The 13505-nt window shown below is 44.6% G+C and overlaps 1 protein-coding gene across 7 annotated transcripts in view; it reads left to right on the forward strand.

Moving 5' to 3' along the window:
* The window catches only part of LOC111847537 (leucine-rich repeat-containing protein 7-like), a 49571-nt gene that overhangs the window by 15678 nt on the left and 20388 nt on the right, over positions 1-13505 (forward strand). Inside the window, exon 4 of one of the 7 annotated variants that reach the window (XM_072704488.1) lies at positions 4757-4957. The exons of 5 other annotated variants lie outside the window; for them this stretch is intronic. In XM_072704488.1, coding sequence (XP_072560589.1) covers positions 4933-4957 — 25 coding nt within the window. In that variant the 5' untranslated portion in view covers positions 4757-4932. Of the gene's footprint in view, positions 1-4618; positions 4958-13505 lie in introns of those variants that run through there. One more of the 7 variants, XM_023818800.2, reaches the window with a different exon arrangement.

Below are 13505 nucleotides of genomic sequence, written 5' to 3' on the forward strand. Positions count from 1 at the left end.
GAAGGACTCCATGGTAAGACTCGCGTATTGTTGATCAGTACTCTGAAGTGCTCCAAAGAGTCGATTTTGCCTCAACAAGATTGGATTATTCACACGGAGATGTTTGCTTAGTTTTTCCGTCATTGACATTTCCACATCTGAAGGAGCAGGACATCATAACGGGGTGGGGGCTCTCTTCTTTGAGAGCATACCTTCTGAGAGCATTCCAGAGGAGTTAAATAGTAACTGCAATAAGTAGTTTACTGGGAAATTTTATCATAATGAATCTTCGAGGCAAATTCACATTATGTTTTATGTTTTCAGCTCGGCAAAGATTTTCTGTGTTTAATGGGTGAATAATGGAGCCCAAGCTACTGTGTTTGTTTTACATGTTGAACGAGGTAACTTGCTGTGTTTTTACTATGGTGCACTTTGGAGGTCACTGCAATCAAAACAGGTCCCTGATGTTTCAGTCTGGGTGGGTGATCTGTGGAGCCTCTAGCATGATCATTAACACACTGAAAGCGACCGCATGAAGGCGTTTGCAGGCATCTGAGGAAGGTCCACTAGCTGGTCATTCGAAATCCTTCTTTCTGTCTAACTGCTGTGTTTTGTGGATGTAAGCATCTCAATTATTCACAAATTAAGTATAATCACCACAGTTCCCTGCTCTCTGCCTTCAAACATGTTCCCCTCTATTTTTAACACAGATATAGGTGCCACGTATAATAATCTTTCCTGCTTGTGAAATCCTGCTACCGAATTGCCCAGCCCGTTTGGCTGATGACGTTTAGCCCACCAAGACGGGCTCATCCGGTACAACAGCCCTTGCTACCTACTAGGTAGCCCGGTGATGCCGGTCTCCATGGTAACACCAGCAGATGGATTGCAACTCCTGCGATGCTCAGCAGAGAGCAGCTAAGGTCCCCCGCAAAACCAGAGCGCTCCGGATGGTTCCGCGCCTCGCTATCCGCACTCCTGTCCCAATCACCCGTAGCGTCCACGCTAGCTTGTCAAGAGGACAGAGACGCATCCGAATCCTACCTGCGCACCTTTGGTGTCCCGTCTCGCTTTTTATCAGGGAGACGACCAACTTTCTAACAAGTGGCAGGGTGTTTCTAAATCACTGGTTCCTTGAGATGTATCACGGGGGGGGGGGGGTTGAAGGTGCCTCACAGCCGCTGCATGCTGACCTGAGTATGACTGACAGGCATCTATACAGTGAGCCCTTCGTGCGGCACCTGTGAAATGTATGCGCACAGCCTCCTCCGTAGACTGGCCTGGCATTAGTAAGCAGAGCTGGCATCCCGCCTCAGATCAGCGGTCTCCTCTTTCACACGCGCTTGGCTCTTCTGATGCCCGTTTCGGACGTCCCCTTTGTCAAAAACCCCATAAAACAAACTATGGCACCTGTGAATATTACACCCCCCCCCCAGCATTACAATATGCCTTTTTAAAATGTCCTGTTCTTGCATTATTCATTCCGGACTGACGCACTTTGTGGGCCACTTCATACTCATCTGGGTAGTTTTTTTATTCTCAGGGTGCTTGATCATTGCTGACGGCTGCGTGAAGCATCCAGAAATATTTTATTATAAGCAGAAATTACTGCATGCCTTGGCACTGGCTCTGTATGGGACCATGGACCCACATTTTTGGTCATTTATTGGGGGATCAGATGCGTTAACTAACAGAGGTCTAAACAGTCTAAACGGCATGACTCTGTATGGGAGTCCAGGTGACTCAAACGAGGACATTTCTTTTAATCATGCGCACACGTGTCAATTGCCTCCCTCCCTGTACATGTCGGTCGTGGGAAACTGAGTCCACGGAGTCAGAAGAGAAGCTGTCTTAAGTGTAACATCCCCAGGAAGCAGTCATCGGCGTGGATGATGAAAGGAGAGGCTGAAGCCGCGAGCAGGTTGGCCTGGAGTTCCATCTTCGCGCCCGTGCTTAGGAGAATAATTCTGCTTTATTACTCTTTTAATTGCACAGCAAGCACAAGGCACCTCAAGGGCAAGGAGAGCAGGAAACAGCACAGCCAGTTTCTGATGTAATAGTGCTGGTGATGAATGAGCTGGGGAGACTTGGCGTCCTTAATCCGCAGGACGACAGCAGCCTTGTAACAGGCGGTCGGGACGCAGTGGGGATTCCACTTTCTGGACTCTCACCATATGTCCGCTCAGTGCCTGTGAAGCCCCGGACGCAAGCCCCCCCCCCCCCATCCTGGCGGGGCCATGCGCCTCTTTCATGGTCGGGACAGGGGCGTCGCCGTGGCGGTACGGCGAGCTAAGGTGGAGATATTCGCCTCGTCTTCGGCTTGACTGTTTGTGGGAGAGAGGTGCCGCGTTTCTGTGGAGATTTATAATGAAGGTGTAGTGCGATTTAGGCCGTGAGAACGCTCACAGAAAGAGGGCACTGGGAAGCTCGAGGAATCGGGGCCTCAGGGTCCACGTATTGGGAGGAGGGCAAGATGAAGAACAGGAAGTCAAAGACGAGAGGGAAAGCGGGAGATGTCAGAACGCAGGGGATTTTGGTGTGTTTTTATCAGCGTTCTTCAGGACCATAACAGGAAGGCGAGAGTGTGAGGCGGGGTGCACCTTCACTGGGATGCCAACCCGTTGGTGGGTAACTCACACACACCCACACAGGCGAAACGCTGGGGGAGCCACCAGGACATGGGAATGAGCTGACGTAGCTGGAGGAAGCCGGCGGGAAGCGCGCGGAGAACATGCGAGGGGCCGCAGTCTGCAGCGATGCAGCCCAGCCAGATCATCAGCATGCAGGACTTACCGCAGCATCCAGTCCAGAATTACCATCTGAACCAGGGGTGGGCAATCTTATCTGCAAAGGGCTGGTGTGTATGCGGGTTTTCGTTTCAACTCCCTAATTAGATTACTAATTAGAGGACTGATTGGCTGAAGAGTCCTCACACCTGGGTTCGAACAGCTGACCTACAGGTTATCCCAAAGACCTGCGTACACACCGGCCCTTTGCGGATAAGATTGGCCACCCCTGGTCTGAACGGTTTATTTTCATAAACCTGCTTTATTAGGTTTCACTCCATTTAGTATCTATATGCTATTCATCGTCTTTTATTCTGACTTGCATATCATGATGAAAAAATCTAGTCTATAGCCTATAGGATACAAGAATCAAAAATCAAATTGGTATCTTTTCTATGTGTTTTTTATTGAAATCATTCATCCAATTTCAAATGACATAATACACTTACAATGGTAAATAAAATTATTCATGGGCTTTCTTGATGTTTGATAAGTTCTTTAAACAGTAAGTGAAGACAAGTGAATCTGAACACTCCGAGACAGAGAAAAAGTCATATTTCATACATGTGATTTAAGATTAAGATTAACTTATTATTATAACTGTATATAATTATTACTATTTGCCTAAAAAAAACCTAGCGCCAGGTTATGTCGCTGTATCATTTGCAGTGCTGGGGGTCATGCAGAAACAGGACAGTTCATCCACTGTGGAAACAGAATCAAAAGCATTTGACTTCAGAACATAGTACTCAGATGGCAGAACTCTTAAAAGCGGGCTGGACCCAGAGATGATGTGCGTACATGTATATGTGTGTGTGTGTGTGTGTGTGTGTGGGTTTGCATAGATCACATTTGGGGACGAAATTGTCCCCAAAGTGTAGTGAAACCTGAAATTTCCCTACTTTTGGGGACATCTTTTGAGGTCCCCATTTGGATAACCTCAGTTTTATAAAAGTCTGTGAATGCAATCAAAAAAGTAGAAATGCCAAAAGCCTTGTATTTGGGTTGGTTACTTACTGTATGGTTAAGGTTAGGGATGGATAAGGATTAAGGGTGTCGTGATTGGGATTAGGGTTTTTCCCATAGAAATGAATGGATGGTCCCCATTTAGATAGGAAGACCAACTTGTGTGTGTGTGTATGTGTGTGTGTGAGTAACAGAAACAGAGCAGTCCGTTACATAAAACGGCGTGCTGAAGCAGCGGGCTGTACACAAAGTTGTGCTTCTCGGATCCGGCCTGCATGACAAGTGACGCAGGCTTCCCTGCAACAGATCAGTGATGTCACCACTCTGCTGCACGGCTTCTCCCACAGTTCATTCCACTTCTCAACTCTGAGGAACAGATGTGCCATCTCTTATCAGAGAACCTTTACCAGCTCCATCTTCTCGCGCATTTCTCTGCCTATACACATTTTGCTAAACATATTCTGATGGTCTCGGCTGCTTAAGTTTTCCTAAGGCAGTTAACTGCCCCTCCATTGACCATATCTGCCACTGTTGTCACCTGCTAAACCAGATCACCGTCTTATTCTCAGGAAATCCTTCAGCGCGTTAACCACAGCTTTCACAATATGCCGACAGACTGACTGTGCTGGGCTTGGCCAATCTCTGCCCGCTAAACCGCGTTCGTACACCTGTGAGCCTGTCCCGTAACAAATGAATCATTTAGTGAAATATCACATTTTGGAAGTATTTCGGAGGGACACGCAGCGGCGGGGCAGCGGATCACCGAGTAGTGTCTCCCCAAGCGGTTTCTGGCATATAATTAGCTTTCAGTATCCTTCGTGCTTTATTTCTATGTCTTAATCGTGCGCATCCTCCCACGTAGACCATTGCCCCTGCGTCCCATTTTTTGTCTACATCCCCTCCTCCCTCTTATCGCGCTCACCTCATCTGTCATCGCAATGCAGCCAAAAGAGACGCTCGTCGCATCCGAGAGAAGCTTATTGTCCCTATTATACAGTTATTGCCATACGGTGTTTTTTCCTCAGTTATGCACGGAATGGGTGTCCTGCCAGGCGGTCTTCAGGGCTTTGCTCCTGTCGTGAGCAACTGGAAGGTGAACCGCATCGCTGCCTGATGGTGCTTCAAGTCTAGGCTCGGACTGGCAAGGGCACGGTCTTGGAATTGCGTTTGGGATTTTGATTTTTTCAGCGATCGTACACCCATGGACAATCAGTCGACCCTTCAACGTAAGTACGATATAATGAATCATGGCTTTGCTTATAAATTCGCTTAGATCGGACTCCAGCCCGCGGCTGAAGCCTGGCTTTTCGAGGCGCTGTTTGTGCATGGCTTGTCAGACCGTTCAGATGGTCCTTCCAAGGATCTCCGGTCGCTCAGATGAACCAGTTTAAAGGGATCGATTTTACATCCGACTGTACCCCCACCCCCTCTGTCCAGGCGCCGTGCTTCTCGCTTGTAGGATATCAGCCTCCGGTGCTTAAGTTCTGCATCGCTTGGCTATGAATGGGGGAGAAATGCACATCGTTCGCATGGATAAATGGTTTTGGCCGCAGAAGTATATGTAAAATGGTCCTTTAAACCCCACGGGTTCGGATGAGCGAACTGGGCTGAGCGTCAGAGGCAGCCGATCGCTGCAATAGAGGGCGAACATGTTTCCTTTATAAAAAAGACTGTAAAGGGGATGACAGTTTAACACGGCTATTCGGTCTGCCTTTTAAAACCGTTCTTACGCCTGAATTATTTCAGCAGAGCGAGAATATGAACATCACAGCTGTTGCCAGCGCGACCAGTTATGCGTTTTTATTATTAATTTATTTACCCAGCTACCTAAATTTATCCGGGTACGTTAATCTTAAGTAGGTTAAGCGGCATTTCGGATATAGTACGAGTACCCACACTTCAAGGTTACATTCCGGCTACTGTAGCTTCCGGGTTTTAATTGTAACGATAGTCTCCTTGCTGCCAGTTAGGGCTGAAAGTGTAAGGAACTTAGTAGAGTTGATGGTCTTTCTGATTTCAGCACCTCTACACAGAGACCCGTATGGTTTGGTGGACATGCATTGGACGGATTAGGCAATCCTTTAACATGCAGGACGCGGCATAAAGGGGGATTAATATTATCTAAATGAATATACTCATCTGCTGTTCCAGGAAACAGTGCATTGCTTATGTGTGTGTGTGTGTGTGTGTTTCTCTTTCTAAAACCCGAACTACATATCGGCAGTCCTGTTCATAAGTGAAAGGGGAACGCCGTATTGGGGATGCCCAAGAGCTGTCCAACATCTGCAATCTTACACTACATTTATTGATAGGGTCGATTATAAAACAACTGCAAAGCTTCCTTGGTCTCTCCTCTCTTATCCACGGAACCACAACAAATAGGCTAACCCGGGGTACAATGGAAAAAGTGGTGTCGTCCAAGTCCTGCTGCTATTAATACGCCACTATTCTTAGCTTATTTTAAAGTACTCTCTACTGTCAGCTATACAGCCATTCGGGGTGATATGGACAGAAAAGACAGGTTCCGCCAAACCTCATACAAACCAACACAAAGTACATGTGTATGTACACACAGAGGAGAAATAAATGAATGAGTTTACATAGATTTTTCATGATAGGCCTACATAGGACCAGTACACATGCAGGAAACCTGTGGTTTTTCCATGTAGGACCAGCTATCTTCATTTAGCTTTTTGGCAATAAACGCTTGGACTTCCGGTTAACATTAGGTGGTGTAATACTATGTCTGAAGTACTGGGGCCCGGCATTTTGAGGAATCTTGCATCTTCTTAGATTAGAAGTATGAAGTTTAAAATCTGACAGGCACCTTAATATCTTTTTTACCTTAGTTGATGGTTATTTTGGGGTGGGTGGTAACAGTGGATCAGTAGGGGATTACTTTCAGAGGGTGTCAAATGGGGGATTTTTAAATCATCTTGATGTGAAAAGAAGGACCTGGCAACCCCGCAGGCTGACACTGTGAGAGGTGGATATGCATAGGCCTACATGCTTCTAATCTGCCTCATCAAACTAAATGTATACAGTATGCTGACACATGGGATTTTTAGTCTCATGTGTTTGTTTTTCACAAAGACTTTGTTTTGAATGAAATTAGGCCCCTCAAACACGATGCAAAGTGGACGCCTTTCAGACACCTTGGTGAGCTTCGTTTATTAGCAAACTGAGGTTTTAGAAATTAAGGTAATATCACTTTGGCAGACCAGCTTGTCAGATTTTAACGTGCTGTCCAGATGTTGCAGAAAACATAAAAGTCATGTTGTGACTTGCTTTGTGTCTCGTTTGTACCAAAAAGGCATACCTGTAACTTATTTGCGAAATGAATGACACGTAAATCGTGTTTTCCGGTATTAATATTTTATAATACCGTTATTATTACGTCACTACTTCCAACCACTTATCCGGGACAGTGTCACTATTTTACTTGTTTCCTTTAGTCAACCCGCAGAAGAGTTTATTCAAAGCAATTTACTAGATTAAAGTTTTCCTGTGCCTGTATTCGCGGTAACCACCAATTTTACTCTGCTGTGGACAAACAAGTCATCCATCAGCGTGACCTCCTCTCAGGCGTGTGTTGTCTTTCAAAATGCCGGTAGAGGGCCCCCATTACCTATTTTACACACCGATACATAATCTGAATGAAGGATGAAAAATCCCCTTATCACCCACCGGAATTTAATCACATTATATAACGACAATTTGCCTTGTCCTCCCCACACAATCCATAAGGGACCCCCATAAGAAGAAAACTCATACTGTACTGGTTTATGTGACAACCCCCCCCCCCTAAAAAAAGTAATTAGTCACTTGAAATTCATCTCTTTTCGTGCGCGTGTTGTAGTTTTCAGCTTCAATTGGTTAAGAGCTTTTAATGGACACTAAACTGCTGTGTTATAAATTTAACTTTATTACATTCACGATTAATTTACTTTGCGTAATGACCGCGAACCGAGAAGTTTCTATTCTGGCTAAACAAAAGCAGATCATGAAACAGGTATAAGAACAGTGTGTCGGGATTAAAAAACTCGTTTGTAACTTAGGGATCAATACAAATCACGTTTGTATCGATGGCAGTGTGAAATTTTAACTACCGCCTCCCCCTGGCTTCTGAAATGACATTTCGGTATTTTGTGCTTTTGCAGAGAATTAGGCCTTTTTAGTACCGATCTGATTTCAGAGAGGACAGTGAGTTTTTCGAGTTTAATATAAAGATTTATGGATTAGTTTATAAGTAAAACAAAGCGTTGAGACGCCATTGCACTTTATTTCAAATGTTACCTAAAACTGTCAAACATCGCTGGAACTGGCTCAGTTTCCAAAACTCTTGTTGATAACGTATTAACAGGATCTGTGAGAAATGCGTATATTTTCAATAGTCTTCCAGTACAATTTTTAAATGTAATATAGGCCTATTGCAGAAATTTGAACGACCGCTCAATGACTAAAATGCACAAAAACTGAAACCACGTTATGCTTCGGGTGTAGAGATTACGTGTCACGCAGCCACACTCTGCCCTACACAATTCAAAGTGTGTAATGTGAGAAATTATGGAAGTGGTTGGTATCGATTCCCTGCCATTATTATTAATAGGGATCATTGAACTTGTACTTACTCTTGCGATGTTACAAAATCAAAATTTACGACTCTAGCATTCCTTAAATCATTTTTTCTGTTTTTCAGTATGCCGTAGTCAGAATTTAATCTATTGTGGAGATGGGTGGAGATTTAATCTGTTATTTGTCTCATTACAAAAGTAATCTACCGTGAAAAAATTCTGAAGGCAAACTTCTAGAAAGGTGATTCTTTTAACTTAACGGCGTCCCTTTAAATGGTTTGTTACGCGATTATTAGCTAAATAACCAGTGTTTGTGCAATGATTTCATTATCTTAAAGGTCGTTGTACTTTTTTTCCTCCCACATGCTTCATGTACCTCAATTGCCGTATTGGGCTCGGAGCTCGGAGTTTTATTACCAAATAAATACTTCAGAGACATTTATAGCCGTGCTTTCTATAAGGCTTGAGAGAGTGGCATTAAACGACGGGGAGTAACATTAAGTTACTTAAGTAACACCTTGGATATTCAGCTGTAACATAGTGGGATAGATAAAGGTTCTAACAGACTTGGATACACTCAGCTCTTGCAGCAGCTTGCTGTAGGCCCACGTTTTCCCGTGACCTTGCGCTTCCACTTCTGACGCCATTCTACTATGTGGTATTCCAGCTTTCTCTCTGTCTCTTTGGGATGAGCCACGTGTCGCAGACCATCGACGTGCGACCTGCTTCCAGGTCCAAGGTGACACGCAAATATATCTGCTTATACACGGGTGTGGGGTTCTGAGAAACTCGGCAATCCGAAGCTTTCATATAGGTAACATCAGTCACTATCCGCCTGTTTCAGTATCTGCGCGAGGCGAGCGTGATCTGGGGAACCTTCCCCCGGAAGACGCACCGCACCGTACACCCACAGGCTCCATCCCGTCTTAGGTTACTCACTCACAAGCGCTTCCACCTTCTCCGCTCCAACCAGCCGTCGGTTCACCTGAGGTGTGGGAGGGGACCGGAACACCTGCGGGAAAGTGGGAGAGATCATGCAAATTCTGCGCTGGTGGATCCGAGGAAGGATTCAAACCCGCAGCCTCTGAAAAGAGAGCTCTGCTGAGTCATTCTGCTGTCCTATTAGTATTTAAAAAAAGCATTATTAGCGATAACAGTGGTATGAGCGCTATGGAAATGTTATAGAATTTAATGTAACGTTTTAAACGTAATAAATGTGATGTGTTGCATTATTAATTAGTGATTCTATAAGTCTCGATACTGGAGAGATAGTTTCAAAGATGTCACTTTGAATTTATAAATATTCAGTAAGTCCTGCCAGTAAAGTAAAATGTTAATTTCTTGGTTGTATTTATGCAAGAAAAGTTTCTGTACGGAAGGGTTTATTATCCGACATGGATTTTAAGAGTACCTCACTAATGGTGTTGCTAGGTAACCAGCTGCCTGCTTGGTTGAACTAGCTAAAGCGATCTTACACATTTCGACTTCCAAAAACACAAAATTGTAGTTTTGTGCGTATGTGTGTGTTTTTCTTTTTTTGTATTTTCGTTTTATATAGTTTATCATCTTCTGCTCTCTGGCGTATGAGTAGACAAATGCCACATTTGTCTACCGAGATTTCTTAAGAATCTCGATAAATAGGCTTTATAATTTTTGGAATACATTTTACACGAGATGCATGCATGCTTGTTCGCAGTTGTGCTTCGGGCTGAATGATCGTTTTTAACATTCCATCCCCACTCTCCATTGCATGACATTGTATCTTACAAACGGTATTTCTGAGGCTCAAACCCTGAGCTCCCACACTTAAGCGACAGCGGTCTCTTCAGTGCCTGTCGAAATGAAGGGCGCAGACGGGGAGACACGCTTACTGGGCGGCTGCCCGCCACTAGGGTTGCCATGTGTAGGTGGTTATCCCACTTCTGACACGGATGTAGCAACTGTGCCAGGGGCAGACCGTGCTATGAGTCACTCTGCAGTCCCCCCTGCTGACGGCAAGTGCGTCATCGATAGGAAGGCTATAGGATCACTACAAGCGTTTTTATTAAGCCACATACATAAGCGTTTAATCTTAGATTTTTGTCGAAAATTCACATATATAAATTGTTCACGTTGCGTGATTAGTATTAATAGTTTTGCCGTCAGATCCATCAGATATTTGGTTGTGATTTGCCTCCTAATGAGAAAGAAAGTAGCATTAAGTAGTACTTTATCTTATTGAGGAAGGGTTCGTGTTTGCGTTCATGGACCTCTTCAGTCCCTGACGTATGTCAATAAAGATCATGAACATTAGGCCTACTGTTGTTTCTGCTCAGTATGACATTTTTAAATAGCATCTCCGTTTTCCTATAAGCCGCCGGACTGCGATGAGAAGTCCCCGCCACGGATCACGCGTGTAGTGCGAAACGGGCAGCAGCGGAGCTGGAAAACCACTCATTAAAAAGCATGGCCGCGGTACCGTAAGGGTTCCGTAATGATTTGAAATGGGCCACTAATTGAGAGTGCGTATTTATACGACGGCTGACGGATTGAGTTCAGCCCATTTTCTTTTTTAAGAAGGATCCAGTACAGGGGCTGTGCCTGCTGCTGCCTGTAATACAAGGTGCCTCTAGTATATTCAGCTGACTGTTAAACGTGGACCGATGTTATTTGTTGTAGGGTAGCTGCTCCGGGATACGGTTCATCCGATTCTCCCAGGCTGAGGAATGTACAAATTGTATTCCTTTGGCAAGGTAGCAAGTGTCAGTATTCCGGATAAAACCTTATTGCCCGTTTCCCCTCAGATCCATCGAGATATTTGGTTGTGAATAACGCACAGATTTCCGTCCGAATAAGAAAAAAATATTTAGAAACTGATTAAAACTTTTTTTTTTCTCCTTTCAATGCAAATGCATTTTTGGCGATTCTGTATCATGGTTCACTTTAAGGGGCTTGTAGGGATTTCAAATGTTATCAGATTTGGGTGACACATTGAATGTGTCCATGATGGTCCCGCAGCAGCAGATTCATTAGGGGGCGGTTAGCGGAACTGCACCTGTACCTTTAAGCGGGGGAGGGGGCTTAACCTGACCCGTTTCAGTATTGATATGCAGTTCACAAAAGTTGAATAAGACTAAATCTTGCTTAAGTTGTTCTCGAAAAGAAACCCGAATTTGACTTGATTACTGCTTTACATTTTCACAGCTGCGATGAATAAGTGGGAAAATTATTTAAAATAATTATTTCAGCTTTATACATACCATTGTAAAATTCCATGTAAAATTGGGGTTATAATTAGTAATGGCCAGGGGCGAGGATAGAAATCCTTTATCCCCCACCCCCAGACAGCTGGAATGTTACAATGCCCTTGTCCACGTCTTGCCCCCTGAATCATTAAGGGTTTCCATCCCATTTACCTCCCCCCCCCCCCCCCCCCCGTACCTCTTTGGTAACAGCTACAGATTTTAACCTTCAAACTTCGTGATCCTGATCGCGATAGGTGGTTGATAGATGAATGGATGACAATACACACGCGTGACATATGGTTTGACCACTGCTTATCAGTAATACTGTTTCTTCCAACCTCGGCTGGGAATTCCCATCCCGGTGACCCGAATATCAGGCCACGGGCGAATAAACAAAATGGGATGGAGGCTCCCGCTGGTTTTCCGCATGGTGAGCTTGTAACAAGATCTCAGATGGGTCAAAGTCCTCCAGATCATTATTATTTACTGCATATATAGGGGTATATAATTATTGTGTTCACACCGGGCGCTCGCGTTACCACCTTTCCGGGGTGTCCTGTTCAATCAGACACTCTCTATCTCTGCGTGTATCTGGCTTCCTATGCGTCGAGGCGATAATGAGAGCAGTCAATGAAGTGGCGCTTGAGAGTCAATACGCCTCTCTCTACACAGGAACCTTCCGGATCGGTTTCTTAATAACACACAATGCAATGTGTATTTTCACAGATTCTTGAAAGCAGTAAGTTTCCAGTAGATGTCGTCAGGACATAAGGCTGTTAAACTGGTTACCCCGACTTGCCTAATAACTTATTTAATGAATCCGGTGCCATGCGCACGCGGTTTAAATTTAGTTTCATTGCTTGAGCGAGATGTTTACGCCTCTGGTTTGTTCCCGTTATGATATTATAGCTTCTATAAAGGCAGGGAAGTCAAGGTAAAACCACACTGCACTTTTATTATATCCCTGCTACTTGTTTTTAATGATATTGTCATCCCTTTATTGTTTTTTTTTGTTTGTTTGTTTGCATTGAAGCGCGTGCCCGAGAGGGAGCGCTTCCAGGCCAGTGGGTGGATTGGAGCTAGATGCGCTCTCCTCCAAGATGGAGAAGACAAGGTTGGGGGTGTGTGTAACCTTTCTCCCCCCTCCAGAGCTGGCAGCCGAGTGTCATAAGCGACATTTTGCTTGGATTAACTGGCCGTTCAAAATTGGATGAAAATTGAGGAAAAGTGTGTGTTTTGAATAATGAATTTGCAGAATATAGGAGTCTCCTTTACTGGTGAGTTTTTTTGGCTGGAACTTTCAATATGGGATGGCGTAGTGGCTCGCTGTTTCCTCATACCTCCAGAGTGTGGGGTTCGAATCCCACCTCTATTCTGTTTGGAGTTTGCATGTCCCCCCTTGTGTTTAATGTGTTTTTCCTCAGCTACTTGTTTCTCTTTGCACAACGGACTGGCATCCTGTACCGTAGCCTGGGGCCCTCTGTTGGTTGTGGTAGACTTCAGTCCCCCCCCCCCCCCCGACCAAGATAAATAGTTGTGAAATACATGAAATTTCCCACATTTTTAACAGTGTGCAGAGAATAAAATGCTAGTGGCTGCAAAAATCCTCTGTGTGCTACAGTCAACTGGGTGAAGTCATCCGATTCCAGTCACTTCTGGATTGTAAACACATTCACATAGAAATATGTCCTTAGCCAAGCCACTGACAATGAAGCTAATAAGTCATGTGACTCAAAAGAAGCCAGAGATTGGTGGTAAACCCCTCTTACATGATTTAAATATTCTCTATGCTCCAACTGCTTGTCCCATACAGGATTGGGGTGATCCTGGTGACCATACTGGGCAGCCCAGGGTACAGGGCAGGTAACACCCTGGACGAAAACACTGAAACTGTTACATATCTTCGGGGTGTTATCGTCGGACGTCTGAACATTCCATAATGAATATAATGTTTCATTCTGTGGAGTAACAGCAAT

This window comes from Paramormyrops kingsleyae, chromosome 21 (assembly GCF_048594095.1).
Source record: "Paramormyrops kingsleyae isolate MSU_618 chromosome 21, PKINGS_0.4, whole genome shotgun sequence".
NCBI classification, from domain to species: Eukaryota; Metazoa; Chordata; class Actinopteri; order Osteoglossiformes; family Mormyridae; genus Paramormyrops; species Paramormyrops kingsleyae.